We start from the raw sequence: 27382 nt of genomic DNA, 5'->3' as shown, positions 1-27382 counted from the left end.
TTTACACAGTTTGCTTCCCCAGGCTTTTTCTCATTTCAGGCCAACATTTCTGGCATCCTTAGCACCAAAGAATTCGTGTACTTTATTATTTTCCATGTGTGCAGATGATTTTTGTTGCTCTTGAAATCATCAATCAGGGTTGCTACTTCCATAAAAATGTTTTCTATTTTTACAAAGTACTATATGTTTCTCAGGATTTTCAGAAGATCATAACAGAAATGATGCTTCATCTCTTCAACTACTATAGGCCAACGGGTGCACATGGACTTATGATGCTACTGCTGGTTGTTTTATTTCCCCACACTTTCTTGAATGCTAAAGTAAACAGATGCTGTTCAGTGAAAAGGGAACTAAGCCTGTTTATATCACATTAGGAATACATTCAAAACACTGTTATTTATTCTGGAAGAATAAGCTCAAGCAATCGGATGCCCTTTTTGGAGAATATAAGGATGGTTTAAATATCTCTTGATGTGGCCTTCCAGCCCTGAGCAGGTGTTACCAAGAAGCTAGCTGTCTGTAGCTGCAAGTCTGCTGCCTCGGGAGGTGGGCGTTTTAGGGCGCCAGGTAGTTCGCTGCTGGCATGCCTGCAGGAGGGGAGGGTGGAGAGCAGGAAGCACCGGAGACTCAGAAATCAGGATTCTTGGCCCGCATCTTGGGATGTCCCTGCTCCATCCACACCACCCGCCACTGTCCAAGGGGACGAGGAGAGGCAAAGAGGAGGCCGGTTCTCCCCCTTCGGGCTTTCCAGAGGCACTACTGAGGGTGCGGATTCCGGTGTAAGGGTTTATTTGGAACGTGATCCCAGGAAACAACAGTCCAGAAGGTGGGGAGTTAGGAAAGGGGAGGCCGACAGCGAAGGGGGTGTCATCAAGCAGAGTCCCCTGTGGCTGGTTCCAGCACAAGGCCACTGGGAAACTAGGAAAGGGTCTCTCACAGGAGCCTCAGAGCGCCGCACCTGCGAGGTCAGAGAGCATCCAGAAGAGTGTATTTTCCTGCACTTGCAGCCTGTCCTCAAGCGGCAGAGCAGCCCTCCCAGGTGGCAGGGAAAGCTTTCTGGCAAAGCAACACAGATGCTGGCTGCTGGCTGCTGGCAGCTGGTGGGTGGGCGCTGAGGAAGCAGGGCCCCGGGGATGTGGGTGAGGCGCCACAGCATCTACTACAGCCATTTTCTGTCAATCCCACAGAGCTGTTTCCAGGAACCCCTGGGAGGTTCCCTGAAGATGGGAGGCTGGCAGTTGGTGGACAGGAGCCAGCCTGCCCAGCAATCCGCTATCCTCTACCCCTCCATCCCTTGGTGCTTCTGCTGCTAAGCTAAGGGATTTGGACTTGAAAAAACAAATATGAGGATGAAGAGTATAAGGGACAGTATGGAGAGTGGGGATGAGGAGCCTTGATTCTACTCCCAGGTCTACCAACACACAAGCCTGGAAACTTATGTAACTTTCTTTAGATCTCACATTCCTCATCAATCAAATCAAGAGTTGGTTGAGGGGCTGGCACTGTGGCATAGCAGGTAAAGTCACCGCCTGCAGTGCCAGCATCTCATATGGGCACCAGTTCTAGTCCCGGCTGCTCCACTTCCGATCCAGCTCTCTGCTATGGCCTGGGAAAGCAGTAGAAGATGGTCCAAGTGTTTGGACCCCTGCACCCATGTGGGAGACCCAGAAGAAGCTCCTGGCCCCTGACTTCGGATAGGCCCAGCTCCAGCTGTTGCAGCCAATTGGGGAGTGAACCAGCAGATGGAAGACCTCTCTCTCTCTCTCTGCCTCTCCCTCTCTCTCTATGTAACTGACTTTCAAATAAATAAATAAATATTTTTTAAAAAAGAGCCAGTTGAGTCTCAAACACTCCTTTTTGATGAGCCTCAACAAGCAACACATACACAACCTTCAGAAGAGAAGAGAGGCAACTTTGCAATCTCAGAGGCACCTAGGACTACAACTGCACTTCCTTCCACCTGCCAAGGGACAGAAACCATCCTGCTCCCCTGGAGCCCAGTGTGGCACCATGCTTTTATCAGGATGCCAGTTGCCATCCTGCCAGCAAGTTCTGGTGTTCATACTCTCCTCCCTTATAGAACATTCTGGAAGCTGAGAGGCACCCTGCCCTGGGTGTACCTGTACTGGCATGGAGAGTGTTGTTATAAGAGGAATGAAGGAATAGTATTCACTTATATAAAATGGTTTCAATCCACTTGTTCTCCACACTCAGCATTATAAATAGAATTGCAATTGAACCCAAAGTAACATAACCCATAACTTACCAATATACACATCTCCAGATATGGTGTAGATGAAGCTTGTCCACCCTGCAAAGGGACCAGCAACATTAAAATGTCAGTGCCCATGACACGAAAAAGAACAAAGAGATCTATCACATAGATTAAAAGCAAAATTGGAGATGAAATCCTTGATTTTCTTTTAGATATATACATATTTAAAGATTTATTTATTTATTTAAAAGGCAGAGTTACACAGAGAAAGAAGGAGAGGCAGAGAGAGACAGAGGCAGAGAGAGAGAGAGAGAGGTCTTCCTTCTGCTGGTTCACTCCCGAATTGGCTGCAATGGCTGGAGCTATGCCAATCTGAAGCCAGGAGCCAAGAGCTTTTTCCGGGTCATCCACATGGGTGCAGGGGCCCAAGAACTTGGGCCATCTTCTACTGCTTTCCCAGGCCATAGCAGAGAGCTGGATTGGAAGTGGAGCAGCCAGGACTTGAACTGGTGCCCATTTGGGATGCCGGCACTGCAGCCGGCGGCTTCACCCAGTACGCCACAGCGCCAGCCCCTAGATATATATTTTAAGATTTAAGGGCACCCAGCACTACAGCACTGCGGCAGAGGGTGCACTGAATACATCTGTGTGTATTTAGCTGCTGGGATGGGAAGAGCGTGAAGGATGGGTTTATGGAGGGCAAGAAAAGCAGCCCCAGGCCTGGGCCCTCCTTATCTGCCTGCACTGATGCTAGTGTTCATCTGTTCAGAAGACCCAGTTAGGGAGCGAATGAGCAGGAATTGTTCTCTTCTGTGTTTAATGCATCTCTCAGTTCTGGAGCCTTTTTTTTGTTGTTGTTTTTGACAGGCAGAGTGGACAGTGAGAGAGAGACAGAGAGAAAGGTCTTCCTTTTGCCGTTGGTTCACCCTCCAATGGGGCGGCCGGCACATCACGCTGATCCAAAGCCAGGAGCCAGGTGCTTCTCCTGGTCTCCCATGGGGTGCAGGGCCCAAGCACTTGGGCCATCCTCCACTGCACTCCCTGGCCACAGCAGAGAGCTGGCCTGGAAGAGGGGCAACCGGGAAAGGATCGGTGCCCTGACCGGGACTAGAACCTGGTGTGCCGGCGCCGCAAGGTGGAGGATTAGCCTAGTGAGCCGCGGCGCCAGCCTGGAGCCTTTTTTTTTTTTTTTTAAGAGGGGAGGTATTATTAACATAGAGGTCTTACCTGCAGAGTTCAAATGAGTTTTTCCAACATTTTATTATGAACACTTTCAAGATACATAAAAAGTTGAAAAAAACTCATGTGAACATTCTTATCCACCACTCAAATCTTCCAATTAAGTTTTTTTTTTTTTTTGACAGGCAGAGTGGACAGTGAGAGAGAGAGACAGAGAGAAAAGTCTTCCTTTGCCGTTGGTTCACCCTCCAATGGCCACTGCGGCCGGCGCACTGCGCTGATCTGAAGGCAGGAGCCAGGTGCTTCTCCTGGTCTCCCATGCAGGTGCAGGGGTCCAAGTACTTGGGCCATCCTCCACTGCACTCCCGGGCCACAGCAGAGAGCTGGCCTGGAAGAGGGGCAACCGGGACAGAATCCGGCGCCCCGACCGGGACTAGAACCCAGTGTGCCGGTGCCGCAGGCGGAGGCGCCGGCCCCATTTAAGTTTTAGTCATCTTGATCATGTTCTCATCCACATGTCTGTCCACAAATGCATGAACTTTGTTTCTTTGATCATCCCTGTCTTCCAAATCCCTCTCAAAATAGAGGACATTTTCATCACTTAAGAAAGTTCTCCATTCTGCTTTGAAATAGTCTGTACAATAAATCTGTCTTTGAAAGGTGCTTCAGGAAAAAAAAAAGATTTAAAATCTGCAAACCCCAGGGGTCAGTACTGTGGCACGGAAGGTTAAGCTGCTACTTTCAAAGCCAGTATCCCATATGGGAGCACTGGTTTGAGTCCTGGCTACTCCACTTCCTATCCAGCTTCCTGCTAGTGTGCCTAGGAAGGCAGCGGAAGATGGCCCAAGTGCTTGGGTCCCTGCCACCCACACAGATAGAATTCCAGGCTCCTGGCTTCAGCCTGGCCCAGCCCTGGCTGTTGGGTAGGGAACCAGCAGATAAAGATCTCTCTCTCTCTCTCTCTCTCTCCCTCCCTCCCTCCTTCTGCCATCCCATCTCTCATTCTTTCTTTGTTGCTCTGCCTTTCAAATAAAAAAAAGTTTTTAAATTCTGTGAGCTGTTTAAAATTCATACTCACACACACTCATTCTCTCTCTCTCTCTCTCTCTCTCTCTCTCTCTCACACACACACACACACACTCAGACCCATCCCTAAACCTGAATGATTTGGCCCCAAATGTTGAAGATCCCCCCAGAGCAGACAATGAACAACTCTTCGCTTGGCTGTCTATCTATATGCCAGATGTTGTGTTAACAAAACAAACTGTTCCTTTCTGTTCCAACATCATGCTGTTAACTTCAACTTTCCAGTCAGGCTTCATCTTCAGTCTGTTGTGTCTCCAGGTAGTATCAAATGTGAATATAGTGCTTATTGTACATAATTCCATTCTAGCTTCCAGTGAACGCATGTCTTTCAATCTGTCCTAAGATAGAGCAGTTCCAGGGATGTATAATCTGAAATATGAGTGGGTTTCAAATGGCCTGCGAATTCCCTGGAATTGTCCACACAGCTTTTCAGGTGTGTACATGTTTCTGTGAAGAGGATACAGAACATTTGCCAGCTTACTACAGGAGCCACAGGGCCAGGAGATCAGAAGCAGCAACAACCTACCATTTGCACTCCCAGTACCTGCACTTAATTTCACAGATGTTCATGGAATGGACCCATGGCCTAAAAGACATGCTGTGTTTCCCCTGACAGACATGAACCTAGAAATGGGGAGCTCAAAACAGAGTTAGGATTCCTCCCTGTGCCCTCAGTGGAAAAGGAAGGCTGGAAAGGGAATGCAGGGCAGAGCTCAACGCTGGAAGGACAGGACTGACTGAGACTGGAGTCTGGGGCAGAGTAAAAAGACACGCAGAGGGAGCAACAAAGGTTGTGGTGACGGGTGGATTGAAACATAAAAGAGCAGCATCTCTATAGAGAACATCTATAATTGATAAAAACTCAACACAAATTGAGTCTCGTTAAGAAAAACGTGAAGGATGGGGAAACAAACACACTTGGATGGATGCCAGATGGTGTTTTTTTCATCTTTCTATTTCACAGTTTTCCCTCTCTGAGATCTTACAAGATAGAGTAAGTTGAAGTCATCTGTAAGTAATGCTACGCACTCACAGTTAGAGCTCGGGTCTACCAACATTCACTGAGTATCTACCGTGGGCACGCACTGTTGGGGGAGCTACACAGATGAATAAGGGACAGCCAGGCGGGTCCAGTGGCTGCTCAGTGTTCCTATGCCTATTCAGCCTGACTTACAATCACACTCCACAATAAACCCCCTTTCTTCTCTGCTTTTAAAAAGTTTTGCCATTGAAAATTGTTGAAGAACCTTTTCAAAGCACAAATGATCATTTTTTTTTTGATTATCAAAAGGACAGGTAAATTTTTTTTTATTTGACAGGCAGAGTTAGACAGTGAGAGAGAGAGAGAGAGAGACAGAGAGAAGGGTCTTCCTTCCATTGGTTCACCCCCCAAATGGCCGCTACAGCCGGCACTGTGCTGATCCGAAGCAAGGAGCAAGGTGCTTCTTCCTGGTCTCCCATGTGGGTGCAGTCACCCAAGCACTTGGGCCATCCTCCACTGCCCTCCCGGGCCACAGCAGAGAGCTGGACTGGAAAAGGAGCAACTGGGACTAGAACCCGGTGCCCATATGGGATGCTGGCACCGTAGGCAGAGGATTAATCAAGTGAGCCAGACACCGGCCCCAGGACAGGTAAATATTAAAATATTTTAAGGATGCGAATGTGTGGAGCATGGAAACAAAATCTTTGTATAATATTCATACCTACCTTGACACAAACACTGTTAGCAATTTGGTATTTGTGCTTTCAGGGTTTCTTCCTTTTATGCACTATATATTATTTGCTTAGAAACTAGAACAGGGGCCAGCACTGTGGCATAGTAGGTAAAGCTGCCACCTGCAGTGCCAGCATCCCATATGGGCACCGGTTCAAGTCCCAGCTGCTCTACTTCCGATCCAGCTCTCTGCTATGGCCTGGGAAAGCAGTAGAAGATGGCCCAAGTCCTTGGGCCCCTGCACCTGCATGGGAGACCCAAAAGAAGCTCCTGGCTCCTGGCTTTGGATTGGCGCAGCTCCGGCTATTGCGGTCACTTGGGGAGTGAACCAGTGGATGCAAGACCCCCCCCCCCCCCGCCTCTCCTTCTTTCTCTGTGTAACTCTGACTTTCAAGTAAAATAAATAAATCTTTAAAAAAAAGAAAGTAAAACAAACTCAGTGTTCAACTTTGGACAATTTTCTATGTCAAAACATAGAGAAGTAACTCAGTCTTGGGAAAGAGTGCATAGCATTCCATCGTTAGGACCTGTCATAATTTATATAACCAATCCCCTCTTCATGGGTTAAAGCTATTAAAATTGTTTATGCATTTGACAAAATGTCAAAGCTCTCAATTGATCAACTGTTTTTTTTTTTTTAATTTGGGATCACTTTGATTGTTCTAATCTCCTTTCTCCTCCATCTCCTTTGCTTCCTACTCACCCTCCCACCAGAAGCTTGGTCCACACATACTTGCCTAGGTCTTTCCATTTTTATCTTTTCCACATGATCCAGAAGGACCAAACTTGTGCTCCTAGGAATGGCCAAGTGTACTTATTAAGTGCATCCACTTATTTGTGCTCTTTGCAGAAGTCTTCTGTTAGGACAGAGTCCATCTCTGGCAGTTAACAACACAGTTCACAGGGCATATCCATATGCACTTGCTTCCTTTAAACCTTGTTTAATTTTCACTAAGTATCATTTCTTAAGGCTACCACAAGGGAAAACAGTGCCAAATTGTGTGAATGTTTATTACATGTTCAACAACAACCACATTTTATCAGAGTTCCCTCTCTCCTAAGAGCAGGATTACATCAGCAAAGTGCTCTGTGTAAAAGTTTCAGGGCCTTGCATCTTTTTCTTCCTCTACTCTCCTCCCTTTTTCAGGCCCTACACCAGGAATCGTGCCATTCCCAAATGCTTATTCCTCTGTCAGAGGTCACACCCCCATTTGCTTTTCTTCTACAAGTATGGTCTCCAAGCTACTGTCAGCTGGGAGGCTCTTCCCTTCCCTTGGGCAATGGTAAATAACAGCTGGGATGGAGACCACATTTTTCCTTCTGGCCCCCTTGAGGAGAGTTAAGTCAGTAACAAAGTGAAGTCAGATCGCTTCTAGCCAAATACAAAACATATAAAATGCTTCTTTTAAATATGTAAAGCACTTTCTGTGGCATTTGCTTGAATTTCCAGGGAGGTTCTCAATTCTTGCAAATGTCCCTAGTGACAGCCTTTCTCAGCCTACATTTCTTGCTTTGACCCAGATCATATTCCTCCTACCTCACTCTTAGGCTTCAGTATTCCAATGAGTTTCCAACTACTCCTTCTGCATGTATGTAGGGAGAAAAGTAGACAAACAGGACCTCATGACGTACCACATCTCTAAGAGAGGTCGGCTCTGGGGAAAGGAGAGAGAGACTACACAGGACAGAAGAGGGAATGTACTTGCCCCAAACTCTGGGTCATCCTGGTTGCCAAGCCCTGAAGCACCCCTGATTCCTAAGAGCCTCCCAGACCCCAGAAGTGCCTGTACACAGCAATTGCCTCACCACGGAGTCACGCCTGGCTTCTTGGGGCAGAAGGCAAAATTGCTTGGTCCTCCCTATACCTGCCTCCATTCCACCAAATTATTTTGTAGTTTTTATTTTGAAATAATTTCAGACACACAGTAAAACTACTTCTGAGAATGACTATACACGATCACCCAGATTCCTGAAAAGCTAACATGTTATCCTGCCATAAAAAATGTCATTCTTTTTTTGAAATACTTGAGAGTAACTTGCACGCACAACACCTTCTATCTTGAAATAATTTTCAGTCTATAGTTCCTAAAAATAGGGATATTTCCCTAGGAAATCATTGTGTACTTATAAAAACTATGAAATTAACATTGATACTATTCTATTCTCTATATACAGATTTTCAAATTGTATTAACTGTCAACTGTTGGGGTAATCCCTTTTATGGAAAAAGGAAAAACAAATTTCTAAGCCAGAATCCCACACTACCATTAGCTGTCATATCTAATCTTCCTTCATCTCAAACAGTTCCTCAAAGTTTTTCTTCCATGAAATGTACAGACTAGTTACTTCACAAAATGTCCCTCAGTTTGGATTTCCTGAATATTTTCTCATCATTAGAATGAATTGTTCACTAATACCTTTTCCTCTAAGATTTTGAGAACTTTCATTCATCTTCAATATTTTTATTTTTTTAATTCACAAGCACACAAAGGGTGAAACTAATGGATATATATGTTGCCATATTTATTTCTTACCTTTCCTTTCTTTTCAAATAAAACCGTACAGGAGAAAGAAGTGGCCCCTAACTGGCGACCTCCAATCCATTTTCTACCCACAGTGCACTGGCCATCTAGAAGCCCCACTTGAAACCCTTCAGGCTCCCTGTTCTCCCAGGACAAGCCCGAACTCCTCACCCTGCAAGCAGATGCTTCTCAACCTGGTTTTACACTTCTCCAGGATTATTGTCCACTGTGCTCTCCCTTCATATTTAATCCAATCCAGAAACCCCTCCTGGGGAACAGTGGAAATACAGAGCAACAGCACATTTTAAATGGGCTTTAAAACGAGGGCAAGTGTTTGGTACAGTGGTTAACAAACCACTTGGAACGCCTGCACTTCATACCAGAGTGTCGGGGTTTGTGTCCTGGTTCCGCTTCCGATTCCAGCGTTCTGCTAATGCACGCCCTGGGAGGCAGCAGGTGATGGCTGGAGTATGTGGGTCCCTACCACCTACATGGGAGACCTGGAGTGAACTCTGGGCTCCTGGCTTCAGCCTGGCCCAGCTCTGGTTGTTGCAAGCATTTGGGCAGAGAACCAACAGACAGAAAATATCTCTTCCTTTCTAAATAAATAAATAATAAAATGGACTTTCTTGAGCCCTGGTGAACAAACCAACTAACAACTATAAAACAAAAACCCAAAGGAACACATACAATTATAGGCAGGAAGTATAGGTTTAAACATCAGCATATCACCTACTGGGAAATCTGGGACCAGGCATGTTTCTTGAAAAAGATATTTTCCTAGAAATGATGCTTTTATTTTTTTAAGATTTATTTTTATTTCATTTGAAAGGCAGAGTTACAGACAGATCTTCCATCCACTAGCTCACTCCCCAAATGGCTGCAATGGCTGGGGCTGTGCCAGGCCGAATCCAGGAGCCAAGAGCTTCTTTCAGATCTCCCATGTGGGTGCAAGGGCCCAAGCACTTGGACCATCTTCTGCTGCTTTCCCCAGTGCATTAGCAGGGAGCTGGACTGGAAGTGGAGTACCCGGGCCTCAAATCAGCACCCATATAGGATGTTGGCATCACAGTCAGCAGCTTTACCTACTATGCCATAACGCCAGCCCCGTGACTGAGTATTTTAACATGCTATTGGTGAGTAGAGACCTCTGCAAAAAACTACCCATGAATTATTTTTTTCTCATTTATTTTTAAATTTTTATCCATGAAGTAAATCATGCATTTCATACAGTGAACAAAATTAGCTGTTGCTTTCTCCATGAAAACACCCCCAAATCTAAAATTCTCTACAAATCCTTCAGGTTTGTGACATTCTCCCTAAAAGTAGAGAGCAACTCTCTGCCAAGCTATCAGGCAGGAGCCCTTAGGAAAACTCACCGCGCGTCGCTACAGGCTTACTCAAATGTTGTTTTTTAATCACAAATGAGATGGAGTGGGAGAGGGGAGGGTAGAATCACTGCTCATATCTGAGTCACATATGGAAAACCACGTGGCATTGTGAACCAAAATCCTAAACGTGGCAGCTGACTCTGAGATGTCCCCATGACTTTTGCCTCTTGGAGTTGCCCCATGCCAACTCCTCTCTCTCTGTGTGGGCTGTGCCTGGAGACTTGCTTCTAACCAGGAGACTACAGCAAAGGTTAGGGGATGTCACTTTCGAGATTGGGCTACCTAAAGACTCTGGATTCCATGTCTCTCATCGTCTGTGCTTTCTCACTTGCTCTGCTGGAGCCAGCGGCCACGTTGTGAGCTGCCCTATAGAGAGGCCCACATGGCAAGGAACCAAGAGCCAACTCTAGCAACAACCACACAAGTGTGAGCTTGCAAAGTACATAGTACATCCTTCTCAACTGAGCCCCAGAGGACATCTTTTTTTTTTTTTTTTTTTTTTGACAGGCAGAGCAGATAGTGAGAGAGAGACAGAGAGAGAGGTCTTCCTTTGCCATTGGTTCACCCTCCAGTGGCCGCCGCGGCTGGCGCGCTGCGGCTGGTGCACTGTGCTGATCTGAAGCCAGGAGCCAGGTGCTTCTCCTGGTCTCCCATGGGGTGCAGGCCCAAGCACTTGGGCCATCCTCCACTGCACTCCCGGGCCACAGCAGAGAGCTGGACTGGAAGAGGGGCATCCGGGACAGAATCTGGTGCCCTGACCAGGACTAGAACCCGGGGTGCCGGCGCCACAAGGCGGAGGATTAGCCTATTGAGCCGCGGCACCGGCCCCCAGAGGACATCTTGACTGCAGCCTTGTGACAGTCCCGGAGCCAGAGGGGACAGCTAAGCTCTGAGGCATGGTGAGATAACATGCATTGCTCTGGGCACTAAGATTTGGAGCTGCTTGTTCTGTGGCCTATTGATAACCAATACAATAATATTTATTTAAAGACACCATAACATGATTTACCAAAAAGCTACCATGTGCATGGCAGTCAAATCTGTTTTACAAACCAAATGAGGAAAATGTGGCTCCTTGCCTTTTTTGCCTCTTGAAAGTAAACACAGAAGCACAAAAATATGTTGACAATACTTAAGAGACTGTGTTAGTTTCCTACTGCTGCTGTAACGAATTGCCCAAAACTTACTGCCTTAAAGCAACATGAGTTTCTTTTCTCACAGCTCTGGAGGTGAGAAGCCCAGAAGTGGGTGTCAAGGATCTAAAATCCAGGACCCCTTCTGGAGGCTCTGGAGCACAATGTGTTTGGGCACTTTTTCCCCCTTCCAGAGGCTCCCTCGGTCCCTTGGCTTGTGGCCCTTTCTATTTCCAAAACCAACCATCACATCGGTTTTTTTTTTGTTTCGTTTTGTTTTTGTTTTTGTTTTGTTTGTTTGTTTGTTTGTTTGGACAGGCAGAGTTAGAGACAGAGAGAAAAGTCTTCCTTTTCCGTTGTTGGTTCACCCCCCAAATGGCTGCCACGGCCAGCGTGTTGCGCCCATCCGAAGCCAGGAGCCAGGTGCTTCCTCCTGGTCTCCCATGTGGGTGCAGGGCCCAAGCACTTGGGCCATCCTCCACTGCCTTCCCGGGCCACAGCAGAGAGCTGGACTGGAAGAGGGGCAACCGGGACTAGAACTCGGCGCCCATATGGGATTCTGGCACCACAGGCGGAGGATTAACCAAGTGAGCCATGGCGCTGGCCCCAATCTATATATACTTTAAAGAAAAGTTATAAGGTGAGAGAAGCAAAAAGGCTCTCAAAGTCAAGTTTTTTTTCATACCGTAACAATTCTCCATTTTTAACATTCCAGATCATGCATTTAATAAGTACCTATGAGGAGAGGCGCTGTGAAGGAAGATGGAAAAAAACAAACAGGACATGTTAGGTAGGAAGTCAGTTATGAGCTTATGTGTGTGTGACAGGCCTAAAGAGAAGACATCTATATGCATCTGCATCTCAAAGTCATCCTAACAATGTTTCAGGGGAAGCCCAGATTTCACATCCTGCCTGCCCTGCCCCCTTTTACCTGATAACCTGCCAGGTGGAGGCCCTCACCCCTCCTGATTCCTGCCTGATAAATCTTCCACAATCTCCCAGGTGCAGCCCAGTATCTGCATCTCAAACACCCTGCTCCCTTCCTCGGGTCTGATAACATTTGCATCCATAAAGTCCTTTGTTTCAGACCTTCAAGAGAAGTTTTTCTATTTACATCCAAAAAGCCCTTTGTTCCAAGAGGAGCAGAGGTGGGGAAGCAAGACCCATCTCCTTAAAACCCCCAGCCTCAACTGGACTGGCGCTCAGCTCTCTGCATCTTTGCTGAGTTGCCCGCCTGGCCTGGCCTGGCCTGGCCAGGTGTACTCTCCACTCACCCATGCAGCCCCCCCCCCAGTCTGAGGGACTGGGCACTCTCTCTCAGGTCCTGTCTGGAGAGGTGCCCATCCGTCCTTACAGATGTTCCTTCTTAATAAACCTTGCTATTTTACCTCCCACTACTCTCTGTCTCACGCCTAAATTCTTTCTTGCGCGAAGACAAGAACCCTGCAATTTCTCCGGTAACAGACACAGTCGATCAGAAGACAAGGGGGACTTGAGGACCAGAAGACATTTTTATTGAAAAAGATTGATATTTTCCTAGAAATACAGGTTTATGCCCTTTACAATGAATGATAACAGTCTTATCTGTATATCAGCTTACTGCAAAGAAAATCAGATTGCCTTGCAAGAGATGGCAAAAGTCACCACACATTGTTCAGACCTGGTTAATGCCACTCTTAGGATCATTGGTTACTATCCTCACCCTGACTTTTATGACCTTGTCTAAATATGATCAGAGTCGGCAAACTTGGAAGGCTTCTATAGCCTTGGCAACTCATGTCGAGAGCCTAGGGTGGTTACTGGCACCATAAACTAGAGTGTCAATTTGTTGGGTCAACAACAGGAGTCACTGTGCACTTGCTCCTCATGTGGGATCTCTGTCCTCAACGTGCTGTACATTGTGATTTAATGCTATAACTAGTACTCAAACAGTATGTTTCACTTTGTGTTTCTGTGTGGGTGCAAACTGTTGAAATCTTTACTTAATATATACTTCTGTATATAAAGAGAATTGAAAATGAATCTTGATGTGAATAGAAGGGGAGAGGGAGCAGGAGAGGGGAGGGTTGTGGGTGGGAGGGAAGTTATGGGAGGGGGAAGCCACTGTAATCCATAAGCTGTACATTGGAAATTTATATTCATTAAATAAAAGTTAAAAAAAAAGTCACCACACAAAAACACCCTACTATTCTTTCTTTAGCCAAGAGCTAATATGAAAAATGTGCGGCCAATGTGAAAGGAATCTGGTACTGTCAGAGACTCAACAAATCGGATTCTTTGTAAGTGATGCACTGTCCAGCTCAATTCCTGATATCAACTGCCTTCCAGATCATCACTGCATGAAACATCTGTTTCCTACAAGATTAGCACAAGCCAACAGAAATGTGCCTAGCCTGAAGGAAACAGAGATGGCAAAAATCAATTCTAATACTATCTAGGGGAAGGAACTCAGATAAAACCTGGTTATTTCATGAGAAATATTTCCAGTCTCCCTTAAGTGGACTTCCCTTGGGATACAGGCATTTTCGTGGTATCAGGGATGGGGTGGTAGCAGCGTATGCTTCTATTTCTTTCCAATCAGTCTGGTAATGAAACAAACAAGTCAACATTAAACTAGTTAGACACAAAGCTTCTGCCAAAAACCAAACATAACCCAGACATCTCTGTCAAATCCTTTTACCATGAGTAACACAACAATCAAAATATTATAAATAAAATATGTCCAGGATCCAGCCAATGGCTCACACATTTCAAAGAATAATTGATGCAACAAAGCACCCAAATAAAATGAATTCAGACAATCCTTGGAGTTTATAATGGAATTCACTCTGCAGAGGTGGTTTAAAAAAGGGGGGGGGTGACCTTTACTTGAACTACTTCATACTAAGATTTAGACAGCATAACTTTATCATCCAGTGTGCCTGATTACAGGCAGCTAAGACTCTCAAATCTGCAAATAAGAAGTGCTCTATAGGGGCCAGCGCCATGGCTCACTTGGCTAATCCCTCCGCCTGTGGTGCCGGAATCCCATATGGGCTCCGGGTTCTAGTCCCAGTTGCTCCTCTTCCAGTCCAGCTCTCTGCTGTGGCCCGGGAAGGCAGTGGAGGATGGCCCAAGTGCTTGGGCCCTGCACCCGCATGGGAGACCAGGAGGAAGCACCTGGCTCCTGGCTTCAGATCGGCAGCACGCTAGCCGTAGCGGCCATTTGGGGAGTGAACCAACAGAAAAAGGAAGACCTTTCTCTCTGTCTCTCTCTCTCTCTCTGAAACTCTACCTGTCAAATAAATAAATAAAGTGCTCTATAATACTTGAATTAATTAATTGCCTGGCACTGGACAGAGAAACCTCAAACTTTGGATTTGTCACATAATGCAAAAGGAGGCAGGGTTGGAGGGAAAGAGAGAAAGAGAGAGAAGGGGGGAGAGAGAGAGAATGGATACGCTATAACTGGAAGTGATGTCTTAGAAAAGACAGATTCTTTCACTTCATGGCTGGGTTTACAACAGACTTGTTTAAAGTACTTTACAGAGTCTCAAGGCTGACCATGCATTTCTAAGCTGCTTGCTTTTGAATACCTTCAAAAATGTTTTTGAAAGCAAATTTCAAGTTTAAATCTCATAATGACAAAGTAAACCACAAGTACAGCTTTGTAAATGGGCAGATACACAGTCTCTCATAAGGCAATATAGGGTGATGGCTAAGAGCAAAGCAAAAACGCACATGAACCATATACTTCTGCTGGTGGGGTCATGATGGAGAAACTGGTACTCCTTTATACTGGTGATGGAAAGTGATTGCCTCTTAGGATTGCAACCTGACAATGCCTTTTGAAATTAAATATGCACATATACTTGATGTGATCATCCCTGGAAACCTGTCTCATCAAAATAAATCCCCATATGGGAAAAGACGTGTGCAAGGGTGTTCCTGGCAGTCTGCAGCAGTGAAGCTCTAGGAACAACTGAGTAACCATTGAAAGGAGCCACAGGAGTAGACCGGGGAGGAAATTAGATAGAAAAAGTATCTATCATACGATTCCATTCCAGTAAAAAGATGACAAGATAATCCTATATATGTATATATTTTCACAAAAATAATATCAGGATAGAAAAAAATGTGCAGAGAAATACAGCAAGATTTAAGTCAAGGCCAGACCTGGGCTATATCCTAGATCTGGAGTATATTGAGAGGAGGAACTGCTATGGGTAAATAAAGGAGCACAAGGAATCTGAGGGCAGCAAAAGCAAAATTCAAGGAAAAAAACACTGCACTCAGAAGTCAAAGCACATGTGCTCCCGCTTGTACTGTTACAAAAATCATGGACAGTACAGGCATAGGTGTGAGTGAGTTCATCTAATATTTTCCCATACTTAAAAATAGCCAGAGTGAAAGAAAAAAAGCACAAAAGAACAATATAATGGGCCCAAGGCTAATGCCCAATGACCTTGAGTATAATCATTTTTAAAAATAAAATTGGCCTTAAATACTTGGGAGTTTTCTAATGACTCTTTTCATTTGAATCAAATGTCAACTTAGAGGTGAGGTTTCTGTAACAATACCTCTATCAAGTAACACCTGTATCTCAATCAAGCACATGCTTGTTCGTACGCAGCACACGTCTGAAGCTGCCTGCAAGAACACTGCGAGTCATCAAGTGCCAGAGTCAGGAGATGGACACCTTACGTGCCCTGCCTTGTCTGGTAAGTCTTTTTCGTGGCCTTGAGCAAGTGGCTAATGTGTTGGGCCTTAGTGTCCATACCTATAAATCAACGGGTGTGGCCCAATAGGTCTAGCTCTCACATTGTGAGTCTCCCTTGATGTCCTTAACTTGAAAGGTGCCAACAGTATTTGCTAATTTAAACACTGTTAAACACAAAGGTCCAAGAACTTGGTGCTGAGCTTCAGAAACAAGCACGTTCCAGACAAAGCAGTCCTTTGTTTCCCATCCCTCCCCCTGATATGATCACTAAACTCCAGAACCCCTCATACCTTCAGGAATAGGCTGAGAATGCTTTGCTCCTTGGTCCAATTTGAAGTCCAAATATAAGGTTGGTGTGCGAGTAAAAACCTTGGACTACAAAGAAAAAGGAAACCATTAGCATTCTTCTAAGAATAAGGTTCTTTGCCTCAGCTGGGCTCTTTAATAACAGGCCTTGGCCTAGATCCATTATATTTATAGTCCCTCCTAGGGAGCTGTTAACTTTAACTGCTGTTAAAGGCCAGGTGGGTTACAAATACAGACCATCTTATGGGTATGGTCTAGAAGTTAGCCCTTCTACCTTTACAGTATGGTTGACAGGTAATTTCAGGATAACAGCTGTCTCTTTTTAGCTTTTTCTCAAATATGGACTAATATTAATAATTTATTGCCAAATATTTGCTCCAACTTTCTAACTTCCAGCCTTCCACTTGAAATGGTAGGTTATCTCATATTCAAATGTGTATATATATACATGTATATGTATATATATACATATATTACATATATATATGTTTTTAACTTGGCCTCTTGTAAAAAACAGGTTGTCTACCACTTCTGGCTTAAGAAATATACAACTTCAAATGCAAGAAAGCAAACTTTTGCAGGATTTTCTGTTGCAGTGGTTTTGATTCCATCAATATTAAGTAGAGTTTGTAATTCAATATAATGTCATCTTGAATCATTGGCAGAGACCAATATCCAAAGGATTAGCACTATTGCTATAAACTTTATGTCTCATTATTTATCACAAAGTCCAGTGGTTGCATTCTATTTTTTAACTTACAGATAAACATGAAAATGAAAAAGCATATAACATCAAGTTTGGCAAGCATGTAGAGTAACTAGAGCTTTCATACATTTCTAGTAGGGCTGTAACTTGATACATACCCTTTGGGAAACTTCTCGGTATATGTAGTACAGATAAAATAGGCATAATATAGGACACAACATTTTAACTCATTGCTTTATACCTAACAAAAATATTTACCTAAACACATGTATAAGAATCTTAACAGTGCTGTTAATAATAGCCCCAACTGGAAATACACCAAATGTCTTTAATAAAAAAGTGGATAAGAGGTTGGCACTGTGGCATAGGGGGTAAGGCTACCATGTGCAGTGCCAGCATCCCATATGGGTGCCGGTTCAAATCCTGGCTGCTTCACTTCCAATCCGGCTCTCTGCTATGGCCTGGGAAAGGAGAAGATGGCCCAAGTCCTTGGGCCCCTGCACCCATGTGGGAGACCTGGAAGGAGCTCCTGGCTCCTGGTTTTGGAATGGCCCAGCTCTGGCCATTGCAGCCATCTGAGGAGTGAACCAGAGGATGAAAAACCTCTCTCTTTCTCTCTCTGCCTCTGCCTCTCTGTAACTGTGCCTTTCAAATAAATAAATCTTTTTTTTAAAAAAAAAAAGAAAGAAAATGGATAAGTGAATTGCAACATATGTATTTATCCTGGGAAATAGTACAAAGCTAGGAGCACGCATGAAGACAACCACATGGAACAACTCAGACTAATCTCAGCAGCATAGCACTGAGCAGATGAAGGCAAGCAGAGATCACACTCAGTATGATTTCATTTCTCTAAAGCTCACAACAAGCCAAACCAATCGGTGGGCTCAGTAGTCAGAAAAGTGGTTGCCCTGGGGAGGCTGCTAACTGCCAGGATAAAGGGGCTTCAGAGGGCTGGTAATGTTCTCTTTTCTTGGCGTGGCTGCTGGTTTTCTGGGGATGTTCACTCCGTAAAAATTCTCTGAGCTGTACACTTGCTTTGTGTACTTTAATGTGCATATATTGTATTTTATAAAAGACTTACATTCTCTAAAAACATTCATTTGTAAAAAGATAACAGAATTGTGAGCCCACAATTATTCACTATCTTTAGATAAAGCATAATTTTACAAAAATAATTCGTGTAAACTCCACGAGGACATGCACATCTCAGCCTTTTTCAACACCGAATCCCCAGGACTGACCCACAGTGTCAGGACCAACTCACAGTGTCCGTGACATAGTAGGTGTTCAATAAATACTTAGGGAATAATGTTTCATAATGGAAAATGCCATGTACTATTAATGCATTTGTTGACAGCATGAATAGATTTTGTCAACATCTTTACCTACATGTAGCAAAATGCCCCTCTTTAGGACAGTGAATTTGGTAGGGTCAAAGTATGTTAAACATCGTGGAATAGAAAACTGTAAATAATGTTAACTATCAAAAGCTTTTTGCCCTTCCTAAGGATATCTTCTACTGAAGCTCTAGGCTTTAAAATGGTTTGGCAGATGGTTTTCCACAACTTAGAAGGTCAAGCTTCAAAGACCGGAAAAGAAAATTCCCCTGTGCATACATAAATGAAACCAGAAAGACCTGTGACATCAAGTGCAACCTGAGGCCAAAGATTCACAATCAATCTGAAGAGCTTGAAACCTACACAAAGCAAGGGCAGCACACAAGCGACACAAGATCCGCTCCTCTCGCATCATTAGGGGTATAAGGCGCCATCTGGAAAGAGACTGGTTTTGCCTGATGAAGACTTCTAAAATTACCTCTAAAAAGATCAAGGGTAAACGTTACATGCTATCAGATGACTGCTCTGCTTGCACAATATTTTGCTCTCCTTCAAACAAAGGATCCCTCTCTGGTTTAAGCATATTTCCTAATCGCTATCCCAGTGGCTGTGGTAGCAAGCCTACCTACAGCAAACAGACTAATCACAGGGAGGCTCCTGGTCTCATTCTGACTGGCATTCTCTGAGAATGTGCTCATAAAAACAATATTGAACTGGAAACCAGGAGCCTTTGATGCTCCTACTGCTTTCCCTGATGACTAGGAAAGCACTTATCAATTCTTCTGGGTTTAGTTCACACAGCTGAAAATCTTGTGGGGGAACTTGCTGATGTTTGAGTCTACTTCAGGTTCCGAAATTCTAAGTCAGAAATTAATGTTTCCTCCCTGTTCATTTTTTTTTTACTTTATTTTTATGTGTTTTTTTTTTCTTTTCTTTTCTTTTTTTTTGAGAGGGAGAGAGTGAGCGAGAGAGAAATCCCATCTGCTGGTTCACTCCCCAAATGCCTGTAACCTCCAGCTGAAGCTGGGAGCCAAGAACTCAACCCAGGTCTCCCACGTGGGTGGAGGGACCCAAGGACTTGAGCCATCATCAGTGCCTCCCAGAGTGCTCACTAGCAGGAAGCCAGAATCTGGAGTGGAACCAGGACTCGACGCCAGGCATTACAATATGGGCTGTGGGAATCTTAAACAGTTACTTAACCACTAGGCCAAACATCCATCCTCCCATTCTAATTTTTAAAATCTCTTTCTGATTTCTCTGATTAGAGCTGTAGAGAAGTGAGGGAGGGGGGCAACTGGAGCCGCAAGAGGTAAGAGAGCCAGCAGAGCACGAAGGCGAGATTGATGACTGATGTTAACCAGCAGCTCCCCACTTACCTCGTGCTCGGCTGGCTCTCTTCCCCCCTCTCTTCGTGCCTCTGGCCTCTCAAGCTAATCCACGTTGTCCAAACACTAGTCACCTGCCTCTCCAGGACTGCAGCTCCACGGGTACACATGGCCATGCGCACACACACACACAGAGCACTCTGTATTCACTTAACATTTTTAAACAAAAACTAGGGAAAGATTTTATAAAGCCTCAAACATATTCTATTCTCTTACAGTGTGAAAAAGGCTAAAGAGAAGATCGATTCAGTATATAATTAGTAAAGATCTCATCAGTTTGTACCCACGCAGAAACACAAAGTGTAAAAATACTGTTTCAGTACTAGTTATAGCATCACTGCACATTAGACAACACATTAAGGACAGATCCCACATGGGATGTAAGTACACAGTGACTCCTGTTGCTGACTTAACAATTTGACACTCCTGTTCATGGCGTCAGTAATCTCCCTAGGCTCTAGTCATGAGTTGCCAGGGCTATGGAAGCCTTTAGAGTTCGCTGACTTTGATCTTATTCCGATAGGGTCATAGTCAAAGTGGAAGTTCTCTCCTCCCTTCAGAGAAAGGTACCTCCTTCTTTTTTTTTTTTTTTTTTTTTTTGACAGGCAGAGTGGACAGTGAGAGAGAGAGACAGAGAGAAAGATCTTCCTTTTGCCGTTGGTTCACCCTCCAATGGCCGCCGAGGTAGGCGCGCTGTGGCCGGCGCACCGCGCTGATCCGATGGCAGGAGCCAGGGGCTTCTCCTGGTCTCCCATGGGGTGCAGGGCCCAAGGACCTGGGCCATCCTCCACTGCACTCCCTGGCCACAGCAGAGAGCTGGCCTGGAAGAGGGGCAACCGGACAGGATCGGTGCCCCGACCGGGACTAGAACCCGGTGTGCCGGCGCCGCAAGGCGGAGGATTAGCCTAGTGAGCCGCGGCGCCAGCCAAGGTACCTCCTTCTTTGATGGCCCCGTTCTTTCCACTGGGATCTCACTCACAGAGATCTTTCATTTAGGTCTTCTTCTTTTATTTTTTTCCATGGTATCTTGGCTTTCCATGCCTACAATACTCTCATGTATATAAAGATAATTGGAAATGAAAAAAAAAAAACAAAAACAAAAAACCTGGTGTTAAATTGGAAACGGCATAGAAAATTAATTTAAAAAAAAATATTACGTAGGATCTCTGTCTTTAATGTGCTGTACACTCTTATTTAATGCTATAACTAGTACTCCAACAGAAATTTTTTTCACTTTGTGTTGCTATATTGGGGCAAACTGTTGAAATCGTTACCTAATATATACTAAACTGATCTTCTGTATATAAAGAGAATTGAAAATGAATCATGATGTGATTGGAAGGGGAGAGGGAGTGGGAAAGGGGAGGGTTGTGGGTGGGAGGGAAGTTTTGGGAGGGGGAAGCCATTGTAACCCATAAGCTGTACTTTGGAAATTTATATTCATTAAATAAAAGTTTAATTTAAAAAAAAAGGCTAAAGAGAAATTTTTAATTCATTTTGGAGGTGTTTTTCTTTTTTTTTTTTCTTTTTCTTTCTTTTTTTTTTTGACAGGCAGAGTGGATAGTGAGAGAGAGAGACAGAGAGAAAGGTCTTCCTTTTTGCCGTTGGTTCACCCTCCAATGGTCGCTGCAGCAATTTGGAGGTGTTTTTCACAACATGATTCTAAAACCCTTTTTGCCTTAAAATTAGATCATCGAGGATTTCAATATAACAGAGCTTGAATAATCAACTACCCAAAACTAAATATGCATTATTCTATTTTAATTAATCTATAGTGAGATAAAACTCGATTTGGAGTGTGTATAGGTATATATATATATATGTCTACACATATATTTTTATGAAAAGCAGGGAGATTTTCAAAAAATTATTTTGATCTTCCATAGTAACCAGTAACTCTACTGAAATAACAAATGCAAATTTGCCTAGCCTCAAATGCACTTGAAAATAAACCTGGATTTAGCTTTCCTATTATACACACTGTTGATTTTCTCTCTTTTTTTTTAAATTTATTTGACAGGTAGAGTTACAGACAGTGAGACAGACAAAGAGAAAGGTCTTCCTTCCATTGGTTCACTCCCTAAATGGCCACTATGGCTGGAGCTGCTCCAATCCGAAGCCAGGAGCCAGGTGCTTCTTCCTGGTCTCCTATGTGGGTGCAGCAGCCCAAGAACTTGGGCCATCCTCCACTGCCTTCCCCGGCCACAGCTGAGAGCTGGACTGGAAGAGGAGCAGCCAGGACTAGAACCGGTGCCCATATGAGATGGGCGCCGCAGGCGGAGGATTAACCAAGTGAGCCACAGCACCAGCCCCCACACTGTTGATTTTCAAGCACAAAGAAATATCACCATGAAACACATTCTTTCCTGTTTTCTGCATTGTTTGTTTTGATGTATAATATTAAACTATTAATAGACCCTCAAAATGGAATGACAATTTAATTAAATCATTCTTTGTGATTGAGTTAGCTATCAACGTATCTATTTCCACAGGATTAAAATAAATTAGTCCATGACAATCCAAAATAAAATATCTCACCATAAATCTGTTTGAGAATGGAGAGAATAATGCACTTAAATTCCATCAGTGAAATAGTTCTCTTTTTCCGTTTTTTTCCATTTGAGTCCTGATTAAGAATGCCTGCCGAGGTACTAAAATCCAAAGTCATTCCTCTTTCTTCTTTCTTCCTATTGCATAACTCTGTTGAAAGTATTTATGAAATGTTCCTTTAAAGGTTATAGCCTATATTTGAAAACCCTAAGGGCTTAAAATCTTATGGTTCAAATATCATGCAGGCGAGCTTCTAGAAGGTAAGTAATGGAACTCGTCATGAGAGGTTATGCGTAAATTCTGACTAACTTACAAGAATAGGTGTGCCACCAAATCCAGGAAAGCCTTGTCTCTCCTCCTCTATAAATATGTCAGAACTAAACCCTGGCAGGGCCTCAGACACCACTACAATAATGACCACAAATCAAGCTCTATAAAACCACTTCCTTCTGAACACCAACTACCTTCATCTTATGTCCTTCAAAGACTTCCCATGTACCCTGGCTTTTGGTATGATACCCTTGTCAAGCTGGCTTCCTTCCTCTGCTTTCATTCATAAATGTGATCTTAATTAGGAGATGAAATTACTTCCACATGGAAGCCATGTGTCTGACAACATCTTCCCAAGAAAAAGAAAAGAATAGGCTGAGTTGTTATGTATTAATGCGGTAAAGGAAATATCTTTAATTTCACTACTGCTCCTTTCACAGATAACTGCTGCCCATTTACTCCTGAGAGTTGCTGCTTTTACACCATGCTGGCCTTCTCTGAAGGCAAGTGGCAGCAATGTAGTGTCACATGTCACAGCTGTAATAAATGCTTTCACATTTCCTTGGGGAACTATTTCAAAAACTCTATATGATTTAGTGATTTTCTAGGAAACACACTCAAATTCTCAATCCTACTGTAATACATTGCTTAAGCATATCACTCTAATTGTACTAACAAGTGCCAATGTTCAATATCCTATAAGAGAAGGAAACCGTTCCTAGACACTCAGCTGCAAGGTGGACCACCCCTCTGATGTGGGACATTTTATTAATACAGTCTTTCTTTTTCCATTTTTTTGCATCATTGCTAACTTTTAATGAAACTCTTTGCATGTGTATCTCTGATCACATTTCTAATTTCTTCCTTCACAGTGAAATTATGGGTCTAAATGTCTAGACAACATGGCCAAAAGCAAACTGATCAACATAATCAACTGGTTAAACAGCAGTGCTGCTGAGACTGTCTCATGCTAGTCCCTGCTTTTTCTATTCTTGGTAATTCTGCTATAGCAGGACAGCTATGCAACTCTTTAGGTGCTCTACATGGTGTTTTTTTCCATCTGCTTAAAGTCCCTATTACTGCAATCTAGTTTTTTTTTCTTGTCACAAATATAGAGAGGAAGAACTAATTGCTGAAAGGAAAAAGAATGTTAAGGAAAAATATCAAAAAAATCTTTGAAAAATAGAAAAAATGAAGAAAGGAAAATAGTTTAATTGGGGAAAAAATTTAAAGACACCATTCCCATAGTAGGAACACCAGTATTTCAATAATCAATATCTAGCAGTACTTTTTTTTTTTTAACAAATCAGCATTTTGATCAGTTGTTACACCAACTCACTTGCTTTTATCCAAATGGTTCTTGGTCATACCTGCAAAAAGTGCTCATCTCATCAAAATGTTGACCATCTTATTTTTTTTAAATCTTAGCTAATTTAAAAAGCAGAAATTGATATCACATTGCTCTTTAAACTTGGCAATTAGTTTCAGTGATATTATTAGTTTAATATAAATAACATTAAAGATGATTAATATAAGAATAATAGTAGCTATATATATTGAGGGCTCAGCATGCACCAGGTACTATTCTAGGCTCATCATATGTATTAATTTGGCCCTTTTAATAAAGTACATGCTCATTAACCTACTTAACTTTCATTTACTTGTTAATTAATCCCTTCACCCAACAAATATTAATTGAAAACCTATAATATGTTAATCCTTGATTATTTCACATTTCTTTTGGGGTGTTAGCTCAAAAACTATGACTCAGTGATTTTCGGGGAAATGCACTCTAATTCTAATCCTGCTTGAATATATCGTTTAAGTAAATTTCTCTAAGTAATTGTGCCAACAAGTGCCAATCTTTAGTATCCCACAAGAGAAAGGGAATAAAGATTACTAGATAACAGATCTGTTCTGCCCTTGTAGGGTGTGCTTTCCAGCGTAGAAGATAATTTAAGAAATTCACTATAAAATGGTAAGATGTGGGATTTCCTATAAAAGAGAGAAAAAAATGGAGAGTAATAGGAGGACACTCTAGGGAGATTACATTGAGGTGAAGACTGGAATGGGAACAGGTGAGGTACAAGCTCCCTGGGCAGAGAAAAGGGCATAGCACATACAAAGGCCTTGGGCAGTAAAGAGTTTGAAGGGTTCAGAAACTGAAAGGAGAACAATAAGGCAGACTCGAAGTAATTACTCGAGAGGATGGCAAGATAAGAGTTTAGAAAGTTAGGAAAGATCCAATCAAGTGTAGAACATAGTAAGGCATTTTGGAATTCTTTAAAGAATGATTGAAACACATTAAGGAACATCCAGATGTGTTGAGTTGCTATGTGGAGACTTGGAAGTAAGTAAGAAGAGAGGAGATCCCTGAAGAGGCTGTTGAAATGGGCCAGCCAGGGATGTAAATAGATGTGAAAGAAGTAAATAGATTTGAAATATATTTTGTAGATAGAACTTTCAGTTACGAGGAAGAGCCTCAACGGGGAAAGCTGAGCGTCTACTTCACTAACTAGGTCAAGAGCTCCAACTAATAGCAGAATATCTACTCCATAATGTGTTCAAGTCACCATTTCCCAGGGCTTCCCAACCTCCTCATCTTTCTTCCACTACCTCCCCATGCTCGTTGTCTGTGGGCTTTGAATTAGGTAGGAAAATGCATCAGCACAGAGCTAGTCTCTGCAGCACCACAGACGCAAGCAGCGCACTGCCAGACCCCACTGCTCTGCATGGAGGACTACGCCGTCCCCTTTCTCTTAGAAAGTGCAAGGCTTTGAGGAAATGAAAAACAGATTTACTACCTTATTTTAAGCAAACTCCCAAGTCTCACTGTTTAGAATAGGTTGATGCTCTTCAATGCAATGATGTTTTCTGTCCCCAAACCAAAGCACTCTGATCTCTGAACTCTTGATTATTTTAAACAATTCTGATAAGGAGTGGGAGAGATTAGTTTCCATCCTTAGTGCCAAAGGTATCATGGGAAGGATTAAAACCGTGAAATCATACAGTGTCATATACATGAAGTGCTACAACAAAGAGAAGACAAGGAACTCTTAGGCAAAATGCCAATGACTCTGTGTAGTGTAGGAGTTAGGACCAGAAAACACTTCTAACTTCTATCAAACACAAAGGATTATGGAGAGTCTTGAGGACCCAGCTGTCCAACTAACCAAGAATTTTGGATGTAGTCAAATGACCCCACAGCCTAGTCTCCACAGTATTCTTTTTCAAGCAGCCTTTAATCAATTATCACACTCTATACTCTCTCCCTGTCACCTTTTACTTCTGGGAGTGGTAGTGAGGAAAGAAGGGCAAAAGGGGAAGGGAATCAAGATGTTGACAGGACTCACGGTCCTGAAATTTAACCAGGTGCATATTTATTGTGAAACTGGACTTTGATGTCTTTACCCTTTGAGGTACTATCCTTGCCCAAAGTTAGAGATGGCCTAATTTCTTGGGAAATTAAAACCAAGGAAAGAACACTCATATCTTATATAAATAATCCACATACAATCCTATAAAGCCAACAATACGATAAAACCATAAATGTCCCTTTATAAATATACCAACAAGTAGCCTTCCTCTCCTCTATCTCCAATCCATGGGTAATGCATTCCAAGATTGAGTCAGCAAAACTATTAACCAATGCTAGAATATTGCTCACAGGGTCTTACAGTATTTTTAATCTTGATTAGTTACATTTGGTATTCATTAAGATATTTTTAAGAGTTCTTAAGTACATCAAGATGTAATGTGGGAAACTATTTGGTAAAGATAAGACTTCACAGGGCACTGGGAAGGATACCTTTGTTAGATATGCTCCTTCAATCTGTGATTAAGGAGGAATTGACTATAGTTAGAAGGCTTCTCGTACATGCTTGCTTGCAGGATGTGCTAACACAGACAGGCGGTGGTGCATTCTTGTACAGACATTGACCTACAGGTACCCTTTTGGGGTAGAGAGAGTTGTCCATTCCGAAGCTTCCTTCTATGAAAATGAGAGGAGGTATTCCTAAGCTGGGGAGAGATACATGCAATAAACTTCTGCACAAGGGCTGAATGGTGTGACAGGCAGGGGGCAATGTTCAAATAAAATGGGGCAAAATTTAGGGAACCTGGATTTGGGTCTGGTCTACTTCCACAATGAGCTGTGTGACCTTGAGAAAGACTTTTGGCCTAGCTGGGTTGCAACTTTCTCACCTACAAAGGGGTTGAGTGTGCGAGCTGTGCTGCTCAGGTGTATCGCTGCCTGACATTCGGATTCGAATAGAAGAAGCGGAAAAACATGCAAGAACAGACATTGACTGGCTGTGAAAAGCATCTGCTGTTATCAGGAATTCTAGACTGTTGCTGCCCTGAGACTTTCATTTGGATCATAACAACCCATTACAGCAGTGGGGGAGCTGATGAAGGGAGTTTCCTGCCCAATTCTGATATATATGGGCCAGAGATGGCCCCTGTTTGTTTACTTCTTTACAGCAGTCTAGGACAATTAGCCCAGTGCCCACTGGTGCCAAACTCTAATTCTCACACATCAAATTGCTTTAAATATATTCCAAACAACCCTATTTTGAGCCTTTTGGAACCTACCTCCTTCACATCCCCTGCCAAATTATATCCAAACATCTGCTAGCCAAGCTGCACCCAAGACAAACCTTGTAGCTATAAAAGACCTGTCACTACCCTTTGGAATACTCTGATCTACAGACACCTCACCTTACTGCTGAATGACAGTCCCCAGACGAGTAAGCCGCCCTACTCCCTAAGGTGGTCCCCTGCCCTATCTCCCTTCTGGGTAGTGGCCTCATGCCGCCGTCTCTGGAAGGTGTCTAATTGAGAGGGACATCTCCTCTCATGCAGTGCTGTTCAGCACTGGCCAAATA

At 43.4% G+C, this 27382-nt stretch overlaps 1 protein-coding gene across 3 annotated transcripts in view; it reads right to left on the bottom strand.

The window, feature by feature from the left end:
* Positions 1 to 27382, bottom strand: part of PIR (pirin) — a 93940-nt gene that overhangs the window by 20593 nt on the left and 45965 nt on the right. For all 3 annotated transcript variants that reach the window (XM_062182899.1, XM_062182900.1, XM_062182898.1), the window contains 2 exons: positions 16230 to 16314; positions 2267 to 2311 (listed from right to left, as the gene is read on the bottom strand). In XM_062182899.1, the coding sequence (XP_062038883.1) occupies positions 2267 to 2311; positions 16230 to 16314 (130 nt within the window). The remainder of the gene's footprint in view (positions 1 to 2266; positions 2312 to 16229; positions 16315 to 27382) is intronic.

The sequence above is a fragment of the Lepus europaeus genome, chromosome X (assembly GCF_033115175.1).
Source record: "Lepus europaeus isolate LE1 chromosome X, mLepTim1.pri, whole genome shotgun sequence".
In the NCBI taxonomy this organism is placed as follows: Eukaryota; Metazoa; Chordata; class Mammalia; order Lagomorpha; family Leporidae; genus Lepus; species Lepus europaeus.
This window is presented reverse-complemented; position numbering and strand designations above follow the sequence as displayed.